Source organism: Stylophora pistillata, chromosome 2 (genome assembly GCF_964205215.1).
Source record: "Stylophora pistillata chromosome 2, jaStyPist1.2, whole genome shotgun sequence".
NCBI lineage: Eukaryota > Metazoa > Cnidaria > Anthozoa > Scleractinia > Pocilloporidae > Stylophora > Stylophora pistillata.
The window spans coordinates 52016969-52038815 of NC_142520.1; the positions used below are offsets into that span (position 1 = coordinate 52016969).

General features: G+C 38.7%; 1 protein-coding gene across 1 annotated transcript; it reads right to left on the bottom strand.

Moving 5' to 3' along the window:
• Window positions 1-544: 544 nt before the first annotated feature.
• On the bottom strand, window positions 545-21586 carry LOC111341560 (pre-mRNA-processing factor 6). The gene is made up of 31 exons (XM_022948547.2): window positions 21418-21586; window positions 21237-21296; window positions 19346-19439; window positions 18985-19103; window positions 17852-17930; window positions 17642-17736; window positions 16798-16879; window positions 16407-16550; window positions 16092-16186; window positions 15753-15817; window positions 14939-15066; window positions 13660-13786; window positions 13391-13509; window positions 12739-12786; window positions 12524-12638; window positions 12039-12147; window positions 11562-11631; window positions 11092-11213; window positions 10774-10867; window positions 10341-10462; window positions 9977-10019; window positions 9034-9084; window positions 8887-8937; window positions 8368-8442; window positions 8037-8100; window positions 7856-7925; window positions 7187-7254; window positions 6665-6803; window positions 5832-5882; window positions 3901-3976; window positions 545-1126 (listed from the first exon to the last, which is right to left on the bottom strand). The coding sequence occupies exons 1-31, from the start codon at window positions 21495-21497 to the stop codon at window positions 968-970; spliced, it is 2814 nt and encodes a 937-aa protein (XP_022804282.1). The 5' UTR covers window positions 21498-21586; the 3' UTR covers window positions 545-967.
• Window positions 21587-21847: the final 261 nt, after the last annotated feature.

Genomic DNA, 21847 nt, shown 5'->3' on the forward strand with positions numbered 1-21847 from the left:
ACTTATACAATACACATTTTATGAGTTCATATTTCAGAGTCAGTTGATAAATTGGTTTGAGTAATATCATACGGCACACGTTTTTACATCGATGGTGGAGCAACATATTAAACAAAAGCGTCAACGCATCTCTGTAATTCATAACCTCAAGACAGCTTTGCGTCGGTAACGAAGAAAACACATTCTAAAATCAGGAGAAATTTCGCTCACCAAAACAAACGTAAACGTGAAGAACTCAGAACAAAAGTAGATAAAGTCATGCCGATCGTTTCAAATCAAACTTAAGGTCGATAATTTCCCTCTGAAATTCTTCAGAGTTATTTTTTGAGAAGAATCCTCACAAGTAACTTTTTTCGTTTACAAGCTTTTTCTTTTTCAGTGAGGGACCTCCTTAGAAACTTGCCAAGTTAGTTCTACGCGAGCGATCGGTCAAGGAAAAAAAAAATTGATCTATTTTTTATTTTCACCTTTATTTATGTATAAAACTTGTCAAAAGAGTTGAATAAAACTTGGGAGTTATAAATATCGCATGTACCAAAATATCTGGCGTTTCACTTTGGTTTATTCTCAATATGACATTCCTAGCTTTGACAGAAAAAAGTGTATCTAGCAGCTACTTGCAAAGAAGACTAAAGACTACGACCATTCTTAATTCTGAGTGTTACATGATGGATCAAACAAAACGAAGCTGACATGAACATCAATTGTCGTTATCTTGATGCAAGAACAAGAATGTCGTTGAAACCGTATAGTGAGAGAAAATTTGCTTTTCTTTCTTCAACGAGAGTTACTAATATACAACAGTCTGTTGTAAGACCAGTCTTTCCTCGAGTTACACGCGCGTGTTTACAAACTCACAACAGTCTACAGAAGTGATAAACTGTACAAGAGAAAAAAAAAAAAAAAAAAAAAAAAAACATCCAGGACTTCGCGCCACATTGTGTTACCTATCCACACTTGATTACTGTTATTCCTTCTCGACGGATTTCAAAGACTTGGCCACAATGGGCAGAATATCTTTGGTTCGGAGTCTCCAGTTTGGAATAGCTTTGGATACTGCGCACCAGTTCTCCCCATGATGAGGCTCGGCCAGCACGCACCGTTGCATTACACTCTCTTGCTGGGTCTGGGCAAGAAAAAAAATTGTAGCAAAATGTAAAACAATTTCATGAGGGAAGAAAAAAAGAGAAAATTAATCGATGTCAAGATAACGATTTGGGACACCAAGAGGTCTGATAATTGCCGCAAATAAATCCAAATATTTTTACATCTATGTTTGAGGCTTGTTTTCAGTTACTCAACAAAAACTGTTTCCCTTCATTTAAAAAACGAAATTTTAGTATTCAAAACAAGGAAACCAATGTTTGAATTTTGAGGGGAATTTTGCCAGACAGCTGGTAGCAATTTCAAAAAACAATGGTTTTGGGAAATTGAACTGGAATAGCCTTCGTCTGTTTATTTTGATTGTTAGTTGAATAACTAATTTATTTGATGACGTACATTTCTTAAAAGCATGAAATAATCATCATTTCTGGTCTGCATATTTCCACGTTTCTAACTTCAATTTCCGTCTGAAAAGTGTTTAAAAATTTCTACTGGTAAAAATGCGTTTGCCACAGCAGATTGTGGAAATTCGTAAAATCAACTCCAAGTATTATGGAGGTTCCCAACTTGAACCCTTCTCAGAAACAAATTCTTGCTGATAATGTTGACGAAAGATCATTAATTCGGAAGACAAAGTAATGGTTCATTGCCTGAGATTTTCATATCTTTGAAGTATAAATATTGTCACCAGTGCGATAAAAAATAGAACGAGACTATCAGTGATTATTTTATACTGAAAGCCGTCAACAGTTAAGCCTGAAGAGTTTATCAAACGAAAATATCCCCAAGGTTACATCGTTGATCAAAAAAGCCTTTAAAATCTTAGTTATTTACAACATGACCTCAAAACCACTTAATGCTTACGAAGCAATACACATTTAATGGCTCAAAAAAAAAAAAGAATCACGGGGAATATTGTTTAGCTAGCTACTGGAATTTAAACCACAGTTTTGTTGTCTTCACGGCAGGTAGAGGCGCGGTGACTTCAGCGGTGTTAGTGGTAAAACCGTGCGCGACGCCCACGAATTAAACCCACGCGACGCCCACGAATCTCACTGCATCGAACCCTGTGGTAACTTTTCTTTTCTCGCGCCCGTTTAAATTCCAATTCTAACGTAAAGGACCAGCTGAACTTTGCAGCAATGCGATAGACAAAATTATTATGATTATGACCCAAAATCTATTCTGGTAAGTCAAAACAAAATCTCATGGCTATTGACACTATTTGACGTACGAGCGACCCACAATTAAGAAAGAACAGCATTTCAAATTAGCAGGAGGGGTTTTGATAGAAAAGCTCATCTGGATCAGATAAGGACTCTAAGTTTGAGAAATCACGGTGAATAATATTTATGTCAGAACGGATGACGAAAGCACGTGGGCGTTTCGTGTAGGCGTGATGCGTGGGATTCACGCGCCACGGCAGCGTGCTAACCACTGAAAAATAAACAAATCGCGTGGGTTTAATTCGTGGGCGTCGCGCACGGTTTTACCACTAACACCGCTAAAGTCACCGCGCCTCTACCTGCCGTGAAGACAACAAAACTGCGGTTTAAATTCCAGCAGCTAGGTAAACAATATTCCCCGTGATAACCTCCCGTCGCGATTACGTTGACAAAGAAATATCGCGAAAAGTCCGACATCTAACTTTCCAGAAACCACTGACAGATTCATACCCTAACACAACAACTAAAGATAACGCCCCTTCTGCAAGGTTTTCGTTAAAATTGCCATTTTAACACGGCGCAGCGTGAGAAACAATCGGATGTTGGTTTAAATTCGTGCTGAATGCAGTGTGATTCTCTTCAAAGCCACAAATATTTCGTGATTTTCTGCCCAAAGACCTAAACGTGACTGTTAAAACACAATCACTTGGGCCGCAACTGTTTAATGATAGCAGGCAACTAAAGAAAAAAATTCAAACAAAAAATACATCAACATCATTTTCTTTCAGATTTACAGATAGAGAGGATTTTTTTTTTCAATCTTAAAAACACTTTGTCAGGAATCTCAAAGCCTTGATTTGCATAGATCATCAACAAAACTTCCCTTTCACGTAAATGCACGTATGTCAACGAACTATGTTTTGGCTTTCATATTAGGGTCAGCTTCCAATACAAAGCTTAGGGCCATCGACAAAAATAATTCCTTCTGTGTTTATTTTAAGAGTCTGAACAAGAAAGGCCATCTGAAGTTTTACAAATATTTAATTCACTTCCTGTGTAGAACGGAAGTCGATATGAATTATGGATGTATTCGTTCTTCGAGACTGATGCATGCGGTGCACCAAAATTGTGAGCATTCCGTTCAAATTGAAAGTGTTTCGTGCAAGTTTTTTTTCCTTTTAATCAGAACTTCAAAAGAGAAAATGATATTAATAAAACATTAGTAAAAGTTGTGATGGTAGTTAAAAGGTTCAACATCGAAGTAATCAAGAACCAAAATCGAAATGATCCCAAAAAAAAGCTAGAAAGAAGTTCTTGTAATCTGCTCGGGTGTAGTCAAACAGATAAAGAGGGTAATTATCTAGAGAAACTGCGGTGATGCATCGGTGGGGGGTAACAAGGTAATTTGGTTTTATCAACTGAGTTTATTATGTAACTTGGCCACTGTAAAGAGTTTCAAAGTTGACGTTTCCAGCGTTAGCCCTTTGTCACAGCAAAATGGGGCTAAAGTTCGCAGCGTCAGTTTTTAAACTCTACAGTGGCCAATTTACTTTATCAACTTAGTTGATAAAACCACATTACCATAGTCAAAGAGGCTTCGTTTGAAAATAATAAACAAAGTATCACTGACCTCTGTTCCATGTTGCAGTTCAAATCTGTAGAAACAAGCCCACGAGTCCCCATGATCTGGGTCGAGTTTGACTGCTCTGTGGGAAATATCACAATTATCCTTTGGTTAAACAAAACACTAACTAAAATTTGTTTCTCAGTTGTGCGTACGTGTATCTCACATGTGTATATGTATCTCACTTGTGCGTATTTGTTTTCATTAGTGCGTATGTGTATCTCACTTGTGCGTACTTGTATCTTACTTGTACGTATGTGTATCTCATTTGTGCGTATGTGTATCTCACTTGTGCGAATGTGTATCTCACTTGTGCGTATGTGTATCTCACTTGTGCGTATTTTGTATCTTACTTGTGCGTATTTGTATCTTACTTGTGCGTATTTGTATTTCACAAGTGTGTATGTGTATCTCACGAGGTCGCATATGTATCTCACCTTTACCGCGTCTGTGTATTTCATTTGTGCGTATGTCTCTCACTTGTGCGTATTTGTATTTCACTTCTGCAAACGTGTATCTCACTTGTACGTATGTGTATCTTACCTGTGCGTAGGTGTATCTCACCTGTGCGTATTTCTCACTTGTGCGTAAGTGTATCTCACTTGTGCGTTAGTATCTCACTTGTGTGTATTTGTATCTCGCTAGTGCGTATGTGTATCTCACTTGCGTATGCGTATCTCACTTGTGCGTAATTGTATCTTACCTCTTCGTAGGTGTATCTCACCTGTGCGTATTTCTCACTTGTGCGTATGTGTATATCACTTGTGCGTACGTGTATCTCACTTGTGCGTACGTATCTCACTTGTGTGTATTTGTATCTCACTAGTGCGTATGTGTATGTCACTTGCGTATGCGTATCTCACTTGTGCGTAATTGTATCTCACTTGTGCGTAGTTGTATTTCACTAGGACGTAAGTGTAGCTCACTTGTGTGTAATTGTATCTCACTTGTGCGTATGTATCTTACTTGTGCGTATTTGTATTTCACTATTGCGTATGTGTATCTCCCTTGTGCGTATGTGTATCGCCCTTGTGCGTATTTGTAGCTCACTTGTGCGTATGTTTATCTCACTTGTGCGTATTTGTATCTCACTCAGCCAATAAGGTTTATCAGTCTCTTGTTTTTTCAGTTACAGATTATTGGGATGTTCCGTGGAGCAACATTGGAAAAATAGAACGTGACAGGTTAGATTGTGCACAGAGAAGGGCGGCAAAGATTGTCTTGAAGACCAAAAGATTCAGACGCCAAAACAATTTAAAATGGCTTCCCTTGTCTATGAGCCGTGACATGCACACTATTAATTTAACTTTCAAATGCTCAAGGGGAACCCATCCCGTGTCTTTTAAAGATTATTTTAAGGCTTTTAGAACTATCCACAGCACAAGGGTAAGAGGGAAGAACTTAATGCTTTCCAAAGTGAGAACTGAGACTGCAAGGAAGCCTTTTTAATTTAGTGGATCAAAACCTTTTAATGATATTCCTAATGAAGTGAAGAATCTTAACTCAATCATGATTTTTTTCAACTCGTATTTTAGAAATACTCCTAGCCGTTTCAAGCTACGGAAACCGAACTTAAGCGCCGGCCCGATGAGCCACATGGCTTCTAGTTAGGCTTACCTTTACAATTAAGATTATTATTATTATTATTATTATTATTATTATTATTATTATTATTATTATTAATATTAATATTATGATTATGATTATGACTATTATGATTATGATTATGACTATTATTATGATTATGATTATGATCACGATTATTATTATTATTATTATTATTATTATTATTACTACTACTATTCGGACAAAAATACTCAATCTAAGAAAATTTTATTCTAAGTCAACTTTTAACTTCAGTTGTCGCTTCAGGGAAAATGTGACCAAGGAAGCTTCGAATTGCAAAATAAACAAGTAAAAAAATAACAAATACTTACCTGTTGAACCACTCTCGTGCTTTGTTGATTTTTCTCTCGCTCCAAAACAATCTACGAAACATTAAGCACATTCAAGACAAAGCAAAGGATACTAGGATTGCCAATAAGTTTGAAAGTAGGCAGCAAATAAAAATAAAAAAGTTGTAAGCGTCCAGATTATCTATTGTGTGCGCCATGATGTGTCATCAGACTACACGCAAGACTGCGAACTGTTGTTGAAATGTCCCGACGTTCCATGAGTTTAGCACGAGCCTTCGGACAGATTCTGAATGTGGAATCGATTCACACATCTAGATTACGCATACAATTTCGCTCCGCAAAACTGGGAAATGGCTGCAGTAAAAAATTTCCACGGTGGCATATAAATAACTCTCCAATTTTCCATTAGCAGTATAAAGTACTCTGAGCCAGAGTTTGGAGGTGCACGTATTGTTGACATGTTTACCATCAATCCATCCCACAGAAGAAATAGTACAGTTGTTTGTTTTGTGCGTTATACCAGCGTTAAAAGTATTGAAACAATAAAATTCTATTGAAGACGTTTCTTTTTTTTATTCCGATGTATTAATCTTTTTTTTTTTTTTTTTAAAGGTACAACAAGCTGAATGAAGCCTCCCGAGGATGGTAGACTAGCCAGTAGTTTTGTAACCAGCATCTAATTTCTCCTTACAATATCACTGCTGAATCATACCCTGAGGTCACGAGAACAAAGGAAATGATCATCAACTGAAGAAGCTCTTGATTGTTAAACAAATTCTCCTTGTCCACACCTTAGGGAATGTATATAGAACAGCAAAGAGAAACTGTACATTGATGTTAGGGTTATTACTAACCTAGCCACAGCAAGAAGCACATGAGGGTCATGTTCACATCTCTTAAGTGCATCAACACTTTTTGTTTTCCTTTGTGGCCTGCTCTCCATGAAAATGGCTTCCGCCCAGAGTATGCCTGAGGCGGGACATTCTTGCATGGCTGGAAGAGAGGCGAGGAAGGGTTTGGTGAGTTTCATGTATCCGTTTAGAGCGAGGGGGAGGGGGAGGGGGAGGGGAGGGGGAGGGGGGGAGGGGAGCTAAACGCGCTCCTAAAGATTTCACTCTATATTTTAGGACATCGAAGGATATTAGAAAATTGAAACAAAGCACATAGCGTGATGTCTACGATAACTTAGCCAAAAATGAAACGCGAAAAAAAAGAAAAGAGAAGAGAAGACAACTCATAAAACATATGGCAGAAATACTGATTTTTCCATTTGACCCACAGACGTGCTGAATATTTCAGAACTTGGTAAAATAAAGTAATTTCATTAATTTTAGAAAAGTTGGTAAATGAACATCACTTATATTAAATAACAATACCTTTGGCCATTAAGGTTTTTGCAAATTCTTTTCTTTCTCCTCTCGTTTCGATTCGAACTGCTTCAAGCCTGAAAGAAACAACAGAAAAATGAGAATTCCACAGAGCTCCTTCAATTCGAGCGCCATAATTTGATTCGTTATTCACGACATCGCTCTCCTAGCGAGGACAAAGAGTAATTTCTAAACTTTCCAAAGCCCTTCTTTCAAAACGAGGACTGATAAATTCGAAGCATTTGATATCATAGTTCGAAGAGGCAACTGATTGCGGAGCTGAGCAGATTTCTATGCAAAAATCTGTTTTTGTTTTTGGACCTGACCTTACAAAATGCTCGGTACTATTCCACTCATTTTGAATAACATGATGTGTAGAAACTTTCCAGTGATTTAATAAGATAATGTTTATTGACAAAAACAAAAGATTGCAGCCGGTCACAGAGCTCCTTAGGTTTCCTTCAGCACCGTTTTTTTTTTTTTTATTATTGATTTTTGGCTGGTTATCCTAACTAATCTCTCATACAAATTATAAACTCTTTTCCTACACCAAATAAATCTCATTTTTAAAACTAATGGTTCGCTCGTGGCTCGACGCTTCTTGAAACCGGAGATACCCTATTCACTGGCTCGAAAACTCTCACACCGAAAAAAGGTATAGAGGGACCATAGTCTTACCATAATTCTGCAGACTTGGGATTCTTCTGTCGCGCCTGTTCCAACACTGATCTAGCTTTCGTGGCGTGTCCTAAGATACAAGATATTGCACTGAATTTCAGTAAACATATATTTAAGAATGTCTATGTCACAATCCCATTATGTTATCATTAGTGTCACCATAATTATGATGGCGAGGTACCTGCATTTTCTTCAAGCCTGGCCAACAACAGCCAGATGGGGATGGAGTGAGGACACTTCTTCGTCTGCGGAAAGAATCCAAAAAAGCGTTAGTTAATTCTGTAAACTTTTAAAGATCCGTTCATGGAAAAAGAGATCGAAATTTAATCGCTTCTGGGGCATATTACTCCTTTGACACGTAGTGTAACCCTCGAACATAGCGTGTGCGATTAACCCAACAGACCTATCCCCAGGTAATTTTGGTTTTATCAACTGAGTTTATAATGTAAATTGGCCATCGTACAGTTTGAAGCTGACGTTTCGAGCTTTAGCCCTTCGTCAGAGCGACCTACCCCCAGTTTGTATGCCTCTCTCGCATTATCCAACTGTTTCAACTCTTCATGTATTTGTCCTTTCATCATCCATAACTTTATTTATAAAGAGGAAAAACAACAACAAAAATTTATTGAAACTTCCATCAATAACACGATAACCGAGCCGTGGCGAATGTTGGAAGTGATCCTGACTTTGATAGCTTACTACGCTTCGTGATTGGTTACAAGGTGGCATGCTCAGAGACATACTAAGCCAATCAGATTACAAAACCCAAACACGTATCGATCCCCAAACTTTTTCTACGCTTGACCCTAGCCACATGATTTTTTTGTGTTTTGTTTTTTCATTGTATTCTAGTTGCTGTGGTATCTTCCTTGATTTACACTTCGCAAACATCGACAAACGAGCACCAGGACTTCCCGCTGAAATCTTACAGCAACCACTACAAAATTAAAATTCAAAACTTCATTTTCGAATGAAAGGGAAAGTCTCTAAAGAAGTATGCATAATAACCTCGTGCTACTCTCAGACCTTACCTTTGCAAAATCTGGATACTGTTGAACAGCTTCGGCTAAGAGGTTTTCCGCCTGATAAATAAAACAGAGGGGAAAGTAATTACAATAAATGAAATAATTGAAAGCTGAGAACAATTCCGCATGATACAAGAAAGTTGATTCGTTCACCTCAGAAAGATTCCTTAGCACCCATTCTAGCTTGATGGATTTCATCATGACCTGCAAAAAGATGAGAAAAAATCTTCCTCAAAGCGGGATTATGAAACTAAAATTCTCCAATATTGGCATCTTTTAATTAAATTTTTGGCCTATCTTAAAACTTGCTCCTTTTAAATTCCGCCTTTTCTCCACAGAGGATACTCTCAAAATTGATGGTCTCAGGACAGTTGCCACATAAAAACTCTCAAAGGCCCTTTACACGGAAGAAAAATCAAGTGCGGACCCCCAAGAAGAGAGTATGGACCTCGAATTGTTATTCGTGTAAACGTTGCGTATTAAGGGGGTGGGTAGGGGGTCGGGTTTTTCACGGCTTGGGAGTCAGACGTCTATGGCCCCAAAACTTGAAAAAAAAACGTGAACAACCTAGGGTTCGTAAAACTCTTCTCATTTCTGACGCTTCAGTACCCGATGTTCCAGCAGTGTAAACGGTCCTTCACTTAACCCTGTAACTCCCAAGATCTGATTGTCTCCCCTCTAGCTGCTACACATTTCCTTGTTAATTGGTTATGAGAATTTAGCACTCAATCATGGTAACAACTTCCACCTGATAAGTTTGAGAATTCTCATTACCTGTTTGCTGGATAATGTATGGATATTAAAGGGAGAAGTTGTATGTTAATCCCTTCTGGGAGTTAAAGGATTAACAATTTTGTGAAGCTCAGTTGGAAAAGGATCTGGACGCCAAATTGTTACGCGGGACCTACATGTCCTATCCTTTTGAAAATGTATTTCCTTCCCTTTTTTACGACCGAGCTAAAATATACCATCTTTCCATAAATGACACTTGCGACATTAAACCATCAGAGTAGTGTTAAGACCAATGTTACAAATGCATCTCACGTGGTACATGATCTCTGTCTCGATTGTACTGCATTTTCTATTGTGAACTTACCCTTGGTGTACAAGCGTTAAGTCTTGCTCGCTGGAGAAGTTTTCTGCAAGAGAGAGAGTAGACAGGCAAGTTTGAGACCAAAAAAAGCAAGCTGATATGAAGTATGACGGAAAACACAGTCATTTCTTCGTTACACACAATTTAAAATTGAAGAATACATGCTCTATCCAACGATCGAGCTCAAAATCTCAATCTCCTAAAATGTCTGACAAGATGAACCGAATTTCAGTTGAGGGTCGCAAAAACAGAATCAAGTTATCGTGACAGCCAATGGGAGGAAAAGAAAATATAATCAAAAATCAATTATCACGAAAAGTAAAACACTCGATCGAAAATTGCTCAAAATTGCAAATCGACCACCGACCTGGCTCTCTGATCTTCATTATTTTCACTCTCCAGTTTGACAGCCGCCAGCCAAATCTCTTCGCTGTTCGGATTGGCTTGAAAAGCCAACGCCAAGATTGAACGAGCTTGATTTATCTCACCCTACGAAATCAAGTGAAGTCGTGAAAACTGCTAACCCTGTAAGTATACCAGATGTGCAACTAGTTAAGCCACAGGGTACGGTATCTAAGCACCTTCGAACTTTAGGTTCCTAACCCTAACCGCATTTCTCACGCTCTCGCGCGTGTTCCTCGCGCGTGTTCCTCGCGCGCTTTACTCACGCGCTCTTCGTGCTTTGTTCCGCGTTTGTGAAAACTTACTTCAACAACTTTATTAATAGCGGACAGACAACAGCACACTAAACTTTTTCAACATCAAAGGGCTCTAAACATAAACAATCGAACTCCACTTACGGCCATCCACTTGGATTTAGCGCCCATGAGCCACAGTATCTCTGCTTTGGGGCAATGCTTGACAGCATTCTGTAACAAAGCCTCTAAAGATTCTCTATGTAAGAAAATTAAATTCATTTAAAATAGAAGGAAAATATTAATGAATATTTTATAGATGACAAGGAGTAACTGAGTTCACTAGACTTTCAAGGGATAACCAAGACAATTTTAATCAATATCATTGTTATTATTTTTTTATTATCATTATCATTGCAGGCCCGTAAAGTTATTGGGTCTTTTGAGAAACTTGTCTTTGATCACAAGATAAGAATCATTTACCTAGTCCCATGATTCTTTTCGAAGTGTGCGGCTCTCAGCCAAACGCTCTTTTTACTGGGAAACACGGACAGAGCATGTGCATAGATGGCTCTTGCACATTCAAACGCATTATTGGCGATACACTGCGAAAAATAAAATTAAGAAACAGCCTCTCAAAATTGGCAAATGATAGAGAAAAAGTTCATCAGCAGATTGGTGAAAAATATCAACTCTGACCACTAAACTGATTTGCATAGCTGCGGGAGTTTCTTGGGGTTTCAGGTGGAGTGACTTGTAGTACTGCCTAGAACAAACGTTACCCCGTCAAAGTTCACCCCAGGTTTTACGGACATTCAATATCCTCAAGGAGTTAAAAAAACAATTGGCGACGGCCCGATCTAATCGTGTTCACCAAAAGGACATCACGTTTCCCACTACGGAAATGCGCGAATAATGAAGTAAAACAAATGCTGATTTGATTTTGTACGTACACTGTTTGCGTCTTCCATCCAAGTGTGCTTTCTGTCTTCCTCTTCGACACCAATCCCTATAACAGTATCTCTGGAAACAAAATTCGGGGATTTAGAGCAACTTACATATACATGTGTTACATGTGTTTTTAAGTGCACTTATCTCAATCAACATTTCTCGACTGAGTGTCAAAAGAAACCCGGAATTGTAGTAGTTTGATTAAGTTCGCGCAGATGGGTCTGTAAAACACTTTCCACCTTCTCAGCCAAACAAATGGAAAACTAAAAACAACTGCAACTCTGCCGGTGGCTTTTTCTCGCGCATCCGGTGGTTAGCTTGATTTAATTGTGAAATCTCATTGGCTCCTTGAGAGACTTTCCCTCGTTCTGATTGGTGTTGTAATTGCCTCGTTCTGATGAGCTGTTGTGATTGGTTTACCTTCAGTGTTACGACACTCAACCGAAAAACGCTCCACCCCTTCAAAAATCATTGCTTACATAATGGCTCGACACGTGACCACGCTGCCTGCTTTCTCACTTTCCTCCGCGTCCTTTATCCACAGATCTCTGTTAATTTCCACGCCGTTGGCTTTCAATGACGTTACGGCTGGAAAGAAATAAAGAATAGCATAATACACTGTAAAGCTCGCAGAAGATTGACAACTTAACGAAGTAAGGTGAGGTCTTGCATACGAGCCAAGAGGCTCTTTCTACTAGAATTTATTTCATGAAGTGACTAAGAGTACTGTCTCTCAACACAGCCGTCAAACGAACGTCGGACATGCGCAGGTGATATTGGCCGGCCGCGGGCCAGATTCCCGCGCAAAATTTCAATGACAAACTAAAACGTAGCAAACATTTTCGACCTGAGGTCATCCTGTGGGGGTTTTACTGCTAAAATCCGTTCATTTGTTTATCTAATTGTATGATTGAAAGTATTAGATTAATTGAAGAATTTTCAGTTTAATTTGGAAATTTTTTACCTCTGTCAATGATTTTCTCAACCATGGGTAAATTGCTGTTGGCTTCTTCTAGTTTGGCTGCCGTTATCCAAATCTGTCTGTCAGTTGGGATATTCTCACGAGCTTTATTCAAGACCTACACATATATCAACACAAGGCATAAGAGATACAATGCACAGCATTACAGTTACATCTTAAAGAAATCAAATTTTCTGAATCCACTGAGTGTTGCTTACCTTCCTTGCATTTTCGTACGTCTCCAATCGAGCAAGAGCGAGCCAAAGCTACAACGAAAACAGAAACAAGAAAGTTACTTCCAGTTCTCTCTTGAAAATACAACCAGAGAGATGGATGGGGTCAGCGAGGCTGGAAATAATTCTTGTCAGTTTGCAGGTCATTGATTGGGAAAGGGACTACATTTGACACGACAAAGCCAGTCTGGTCCTACAAAACACAACTTTCACATCGGATCACAAGTACTCTGTCAAACTGTCATTAGCGAAAAACAGAAACGGATATCAAAAAGTCACTCTGAATCAATGCGAACAGACTTTCGAGCAACCGGCCCCTTAATTTCAGCGGACAGTCATCCGATGACCGCCTGTTGCTTGCATTCCTGGCTCAGTAATGTTACGTTTTAGGGAGTACACTGACGTATTGTGAGTCCATTGATTTTGCTTTACTTCGCTCTGTGATTGGTCTAGAAATCTCGTTCCCTTCTCTCAGACGCTAGACTCAATCCACTCACAGCATGGTTATCCGCGCTTCAGGACTTTCAGGTCCGACGGTTACTCAATTTTACTTCTGTCATTCCTCACTTGCTCCAGAAGATTCTCTCCATAGACTTGAAAACCATATTAAACTTAAAGACTGAATGAAGAGCTTTACCTCCACACTTGTGGGACAGCATTCTACTGCTCTGCTTAACATAATCTGCGCATCCTCGGGTCCTTCTAACTCAACAGCTGCTTTCCAAATCCTGACTGAGTTTGGAATCTGCTCCAAAGCTACAGGAAACACCAACAACAAAAAAAGATCGTGGGATCCATTGGGAAAAAGAAAAAAAAAAATAATAATAGTTGTCTCTGGACCAACTTACTCCCGAAGTGAATGTCGATTCTTAGTGTTATTGTTGTTTTTCTTTTTTGTTCTCTTACCTTTTCTGTAAACTCTCTTCATCGCTTTAGTCTCTTCTTCAAGAGCTGCAGCCTTGATCCACAATCGGACAGATTGAGGAAGCTGTCCAACAGATTGAGCACAGACGGATCTGGCTGTCTCGGGGGGCTTAAAAGAAAATTATAACATAACCAAAGTAAAGCGCACGCTCTGATTGGTCAATTTAGCGTCCCCCATTTGCCCATGGGTGTACGCTGCTGACGTGAGCAAATGCAATGACTATTTTTCCGCGCGCGCTTGTTTTTTCTGGTCTCGGGGGGCTTAAAAGAAAAATGTTAAAATACCGCTCGATTCAAACGCATCTACTTGCCATGTTTCGTCCTAGTGCTTTAATACTGTACAAGAACACATTAAAGCAACTTACATTTTCACGGGGTGAAGATGGCTTAGAACTGTCATGAGATTTTCTTCACTTATTTTTCATTCTCGATAATAATCCCATCGCCAAAGGTTTTCTTACCACAAATAAAGATTGAATGCCCATGCTTAGAGAATTTTTCCTTTTGACTCGCTCAAAACCTGTAACTGTATGTCGTGGTTTAAAAAAGGATTATTGAATAACAATTTGGTGCTGAATTTGATCGCTTCTGCTGTTCGAGGAGAAGCTATAAAAGTGTTATAAATGAATTTTCAACAAAGAAAATTTAAGTTATAACTGGAAGAATTATTCAAGTCCAAGAAAGGACATCAAAAAGATTGAATGCCCATATTTAAAGAATTTTTCCTTTTGACTCACTCAAAACCTGTAAATGTATGTCGTGGTTTAAAAAAGGATTATTGAATAACAATTTGGTGCTGAATGCGATCGCTTCTGCTGTTCGAGGAGAAGCTATAAAAGTGTTATAAATGAATTTTCAACAAAGAAAATTTAAGTTATAACTGGAAGGGATTCTTCAAGTCCTAGAAAGGACTTCAAAAAGGCCTATTATGCAGTGACAAACATTCAGGACGAGAACCTCCCAAAATTTTCGGGCTTGGCTTTCTAGGCAGACGCTCTAGAGCATTAGTAAACAAACCGCTCTGACAGACATGTTGCTTTGGCGTTGCAAGGAACAGGATATCATTGAATTATAAAGGCATCCTCCGTTCTTCATTATTTCTTTCAAATTTGAAACTTCAGCGATTCTCGCAAGAGAAGACGCCTACAGCGTATCTCACGAGAAACGAGACCATACACTGGTTATGTACTTTTTTGGTAGAGCCGGGTTGCTCTTCGCTCTTCTCTCCCCTAACTTGTCAGAGATTAGAAAAGAAACAAACCTGCAAACGGATGGCCTCAAGCCACACATCTTCGTTCTTTGAGCAAACTTCTGTCCCTTTCATGATTGTGTTTCGCGCAGCCTGCATGCGGCCGGTCACCTCTTCCAAACGAGCAGCAGCTATCCAACCTGTGTACCGGAGCATGAAACGCCCGTCAAGCGCGTGTTATCCCACGCAGTACACGTGTGCATCACGCACGGTACGCGCAATTGCAAGCAAGTGGTCTTGTGTTGTGCAAGTGACTCGTCGTAAATTTTGAAACGAGCGTGCGCTTGTGTGTCCACGCTTCCGCGCGTGTACCGGAGCATGACACGCTCGTCAAGCGCGTGTAATCCCACGCAGTACACACGCGCATCACGTACACTGCGTGGAATTACAAGCAAGTGTTCTCATGTTATTCAGGCAAATCATAAATTCTGCAACAAGCGTAAGACTTTCTGGGTTCTCGCGGATTCAAGTTAAAAATAAAGATTTGCCTTCCGTGCCCCTGCCCTGAGAACAGATAAATTTTGAACATAAGTCCTCTTTCATGGGCAGTGAAGTTGGAAATGAGATTTGCCAGTAGAGCCTGTGCTATGAGAAAGTTAACATTCAACGACAAATCTTGAATTTAAGGTTGCTTAGGAATCAACTTCATTTTAAAATTGAATATCAAGAGATACACTGTAATTCAAACATATCAAGTTGTTTTACAAAACAAAGAGAGAATATTGCAACCAGAGGCAAAAATCTGTTAAGGGGAATCAGTTTTTCCCTCAAGTGGGATCTGAAAAACATTGAATACCTCTCTTTACTTTTAAAACATGTCACATACCAGGGCCATGTTGAGGGTTTGTGGTGATTACTGACTTAAGCAGAAGTCTTGCTTTCTTGATGTCGCTGTAAAAGCAAAACAGCCCAAAATCAAACCTGTACATGTCTTCACTAAATACTGCCATCATTCTTTTGCACACTGAACAACATCGAATTAAATGATCATGAAAGCGATCTTTGCAGTAAGCAATAGTGAAAATAAGGCCTAAATAAATTCAGGCCAGCATGGGATTTACACCCATGACCTTTGCAATACCAGTGCAGCGCTCTCTACCACCTGAGCTACCATGCCAACTAGGAGCTGGTCAAATGACGGAACGAAAATATGACGATTTCTCACCCAATATCTCCACCAGAGGAAGGAGTTAAACTCTGAAGATCAGTTAAATAACCTTTAGGATCCACAACTGTTTGCCCACTCACTGAATCAGATGCCTGAAAAATAAATACAAGGAAACTTGACCACTTAACAGGACCCAGGTTGAGCTTACAACCTTGTATTAAGTACACACAAACTTGTCCTGATTTTCATTCCCACACGCAAGGGTCCCCTGAGTAAATGCTGCATACGAGTTTCAATTTATTTAAAATATCTTATCAAAGGAGCATACACATCCTTCACATACAGCCACTTAAACAAACACACATTAAATACCTGATCCAGCTTAACACCAACAAGCGATTTTCTGGCCTCTCCAATTTTGATCAAGTCAAGATCCGCTGATGGTGTTGAAAAACCTGTTGTCATTCCACCAGGTGTGATCCCTCCAGGGAAGGGAGTCTGGAATCCACCATATTTCTTGAAAAAACAAACAAACAAACAAACAAACAAAAAAACCAGAAGTAAAAATTAATCTTGTGATGATTTGTTGTCACTGAAAAAAGGAAAATACCTATTCCATCTACATCAGGTAATATTTAAAAGCAAAATTCATGGAATCAGATCCATCAATGCACTCATGGAAAGGTGCTGTCTATTTTCAACCAATTTTTAAAAAAAAAAAAAAAAAAAAAACAGTTCAATTTAGCTTCACATTTTTCATTACCTGTTGCCGTGAGTCAAGAGTTGTAATTTTTTCACCACTCATCAGTGCACCGTGCAGAACACTGTCAGGAACTGGAGTGAACCTGCAGGAGAATTTTCAGAAAAAAAAATTACATGTTTGTATAAATAAAGAAAAGAGTGCTATATTAACAAACACTAATCCAAGATCTGATTGTTAATTCTCCCCTCTAGCTGCTATGCATTTCCTTTTATAACACCTTAAACCTGATAAGTTTGAGTATTCTCATTACCTGTTTGCTGGATCATGTATGGATATTATAGGGGGAAGTTACAGGTTAATCACTTCTGGGAGTTAAAGCATTAAGTTATCATTAATATAACCTTGTGGTCAATCAATTTGATCATAGATACACATACATATAAATTTGTGCATATCAGATTAAAATATGTAAAATGACTAGTTAATGAAGTTTTCCTCTTACAAGTATACAAATGTGGCAGGCTTTTCTGACAACAGGCTCTTGTAGGAGTAGGTGCTTGAGCAGTAATGTTGTTCAGACACTGGCATCAACCCAGGAAAGCATTACACCTATCTCCTTTCTGAATCTTTGAAGTCAAAAGTAGTCTTTTTTTTTTTTTGTCAGTTGTAGTCTTTTAGTAGTTCTAGGAAGTTTATAAAGATTATTTTCCCTCACATCACACTTCCCTCTCTTCTTTCCTTCCACTGATCAAATCACCGCTGACAGGTTCTGGAGATAAAGACTGTGCCACTTTGCCAGCCATGGAGAAATATTTAACCTGGATATCTTAGCACACACTTTCCACTTACATGAAGCAGCTAGTTGAGTCAATAGCTGTAAAGAGTTTTTTTCTTTTCAACTCACTTTTCTGTCCTAGGATTTCTCTGTTTCTTGTTTCTGTAGTCACCAACTTCTGGAATACTCAACCAGTCGTCTTCAGACACTTCACCCAGCTTCCGCTAAAATCAAAGATACAGACCTGAATTAAATTTCTAACTAGTTACTTTGAATTCCCCAGCAACTATGTTGTTGATATGCAATCATACTCAAAAAATATAACAAAAAAAATAATACCTTGAGATCAGAAAACTGCTGCTGAATCTTGGGTCTTTCCTGACGATACTGCTCAATCTCTTCTTTAAAACGTTTCTCTCTAAGATGAAAATAAAAACCAAATAAATTAACACTTAACTTCAGGGTTCGTACACTTTTTCAGGCCAAAGATTCAAGGACTTTTCAAGGACTTTCCAGGACCCTACTTAGAAATTTCAAGGACTTTTTGTAATGACAATTTTACCTCAAAACCAAGAAAAATGTTTCTGTTAACATCTATGTTTTGGGTTTACCGATGGTGCGAAACAAAAGCAGATATTTTTCGATGTTGTTCAATAAAAAATCAAGGACTTTCAAGGACCCAAAACGAAATTCAAGTACTTTCAAGGCCTCCAAATCCGCCTCCTCAAATTCAAGGGTTTTCAAGGGTTTTCAAGACATGTATGAACCCTGTAACTTCCTAAACTCACAACATCCAATAACAATGCCCCACACAAAGTAAGCTGTACACAGCAACTATTCTCCACGTAGAGGATCAATACCTTATAATAATACTAATATAGATCAATTTCTATAGCGCATTTCCATGTAAATGCTCTAATGCGCTTTACAACACTGTGCGGGGGACTTTTCCAGACTGCCGGCGGCAGTTTACAATAAATAAAGAGGAAATTTTACAGATGCCCCCTCCCCCCATTCCCAGTAAACAGGCCAGACCACATCACAGTAACCTCGTGATATGGGTTCTTTAACATCCCCTGCTGAAATTAACTAATTGACAGATGCAGGAGACGGGACCGCCAGCTTTACGTCCAATCTGAGAAGACGTAGAGGATCAATGTAAAAGTAAAGTCTGTTTACGAGCCTAGTGGCCCCTTAGGCCGGTGCTTAACTCCGGTTTCTGTAGCATGAAGCGACTAGGAGTATTTCTACTTCCCCTGGATGGGATGCCAATCCATCCCAGGGTTACCCCCAGCATTAAATTGCAGGTTCCCATTTATACACCTGGGTGAAGAGAGGCACTGTGAGAGTAAAGTGTCTTGCCTAAGAACACAACGCAATGTCCCGGGCCAAGCTCGAGCCTGGACCACTCGATCCGGAGTCGAGCGCTCTAACCATGAGGCCACCACGCCTCCACTGCAGAGGATCAATACCTTCTCTCTTTTCTTCTATCGTCCATTCTCTTATCAATGGAATCATAAACGGCATCTGCTTCCTCATCATCTTTCTCATAAGGACAGCTGGAGAACAAGCTTCCACCATATCCTGCAAACTTTTATCAGAGTTGTCACAGTAAAAAAAAAAAAAATTGTCAAAACATTTTACAATAAACCAGATTTGGAGAGTCATTACAAAGGTTGATGAGATTTCGGGATCAGACTAAAATTTTGACAGACCAATGACTTTTCTAGCTATTATTAACCAATCATTCTTTCCCAAGAACACATTAAAGTGATCCCTGGTTCACCAAGTCTGACAGTTATTACAGAAATATTAATATCCCTGTTGATGTACCTCATCATAATTTGTGTCATTTAAATCTTCTTCTTCATCTTCCTCCTGTGGTTTCTTTTCATTTGCAAAACCTGGTTTTCCATGCCTCTCATCACTGTTAATTCCAAAGAAGTATTAATTTACAATTTATTATGACACACAACAGGGAGGGGTTGGAAAAGATTCCTCCATATAAGGTTGATAATATTGCAACGGTCCCTTTAACCTGTTAACTCCCAGAAGTGATCAACATGTAACTTCTCCCTATAATATCCACACACAATCCAGCAAACAGGTGATGAGAAAACTCAAACTTATCAAATAGCAGTTATTATCTTGATCTTATTATATAGATACCGATGAGAGACAAGGACTTTTCCTTTTACTGAAAAATCATATCTTCATTGCTTCCAGTGAAGATGCTATTTTTATCGTTCGCATGTGACGATATTGATGTCGCCATGGTTACTAACATGATAAGCCAATTACAAGAGAGCTTCCCGCTCAGGCATGCGACCGATTCTTCAAAAAAGTTATGTTTTATGTGGAAATTTCGTCAGTATCTATAAAATAAACAGAACATTACATAGCTGCTTGGGGATCTGAATTTATCTTTCAGTGTTGAAACTATCTCACTCGTTCCCTTCGCTCACTCGTGAGAGATACTTACAGCACTCAAAGATAAAATTTGTTTCCTCACATGGCCATGTAATATTTTCTATTTATGTCAAATTCTTGTAACATGGTAATGTTTAGTAGCTAGCTGGAGAATTGGGAATCATGGCCATGCAATATCCTCTATTTATGTCAAATTCTTGTAACATGGTAATGTTTAGCAGCTAGATGGAGATTTGGAATCATGGCCATGTAATATCTTCTATTTATGTCAAATTCTTGTAACATGGTAATGTTTAGCAGCTAGATGGAGAATTGGGAATCATGGCCATGTAATATCCTCTATTTATGTCAAATTCTTGTAACATGGTAATGTTTAGCAGCTAGATGGAGAATTGGGAATCATGGCCATGTAATATCCTCTATTTATGTCAAATTCTTGTAACATGGTAATGTTTCGCAGCTAGATGGAGAATTGGGAATCATGGCCATGTAATATCTTCTATTTATGTCAAATTCTTGTAACATGGTAATGTTTAGCAGCTAGATGGAGAATTGGGAATCATGGCCATGTAATATCCTCTATTTATGTCAAATTCTTGTAACATGGTAATGTTTAGCAGCTAGATGGAGAATTGGGAATCATGGCCATGTAATATCCTCTATTTATGTCAAATTCTTGTAACATGGTAATGTTTCGCAGCTAGATGGAGAATTGGGAATCATGGCCATGTAATATCTTCTATTTATGTCAAATTCTTGTAACATGGTAATGTTTAGCAGCTAGATGGAGAATTGGGAATCATGGCCATGTAATATCCTCTATTTATGTCAAATTCTTGTAACATGGTAATGTTTCGCAGCTAGATGGAGAATTGGGAATCATGGCCATGTAATATCTTCTATTTATGTCAAATTCTTGTAACATGGTAATGTTTAGCAGCTAGATGGAGAATTGGGAATCATGGCCATGTAATATCCTCTATTTATGTCAAATTCTTGTAACATGGTAATGTTTAGCAGCTATATGGAGAATTGGGAATCATTTCTTAGGAGTAAAAACGTTACTTTATGACTGGAGGGAGGTGCTTAAAAACTTTCAACTGATGTGCATTCCCCTCTCCAATTATTAATTTTTGTAGCTCAGTAGGGGAAACATGCAAAGTGATAGAAATGATAAACCATGAAAACATACAGAGTACAAATAGCTAAGACTTCCTTATTGTATCATTTTGATCTGTTGTTGCTCCATGCAATTATCATACTATAAACAACTACGATTTGGCAAAAATCTCACCTTATATCCGTCGCATCCCTGGCAGGACCGATATCTGATCGAGTTGTAAAGCCAGTAGCCCTACGAAATTCAAGCAGAATGTTTTTTAGAACAGTTACAAGTTATTTCATTTGCGTTCGAGATCTTTTTTTCTGTACTGGTTCAAATGATCCTTGAATACAGACAATTTTGAAATACTAACCCTCTTCCAAGACCGGGTACGTAGCCAAGAGGAGCAGGTACTCCAATAAAAGACTTCTTTTTCTTATTCAGTAAAGACATCTCCGCAAAAATTACACAACTTCCACCATTAGATGCAAGCAAACTTAAAGAAATTTCAAGATGGCGGCGCGGCCTCGTTGTTGCGTCGACTTCGAAGAGCCACCGCTGACCCAAACAATAGCCTTGTCTATAACTCACCTCTTCTCTGGAAAATCACAGATCCGCGAAGTAATTGTTTTGCCCGAAACAAAGTTAACACCAGCTACTGTACATGCGAACCTCAATTTTTTTTAGATGAATTGAAACAAATTCTGAGTTTCCTTGCCTTGAAAAGAAGATGCTCCAAAATTTTTCAAAAATCAAACAAAGGTCCTAAAGTTGTGTAATGTCCTCTGCAGTATAAAATGTCT

What these genes read in the sequence shown, in the direction of transcription:
- LOC111341560 (XM_022948547.2), bottom strand. Translation starts at nt 21,497, where the DNA reads ATGTCTTTACTGAATAAGAAAAAGAAGTCTTTTATTGGAGTACCTGCT. An exon ending in TGAGAAAATCATTGACAGAG is followed by an intron (nt 12,148 to 12,523) that starts GTAAAAAATTTC and finishes ATTTCTTTCCAG; the next exon opens with CCGTAACGTCATTGAAAGCC. An exon ending in AGTATCCAGATTTTGCAAAG is followed by an intron (nt 8,443 to 8,886) that starts GTAAGGTCTGAG and finishes TTATAAATAAAG; the next exon opens with TTATGGATGATGAAAGGACA.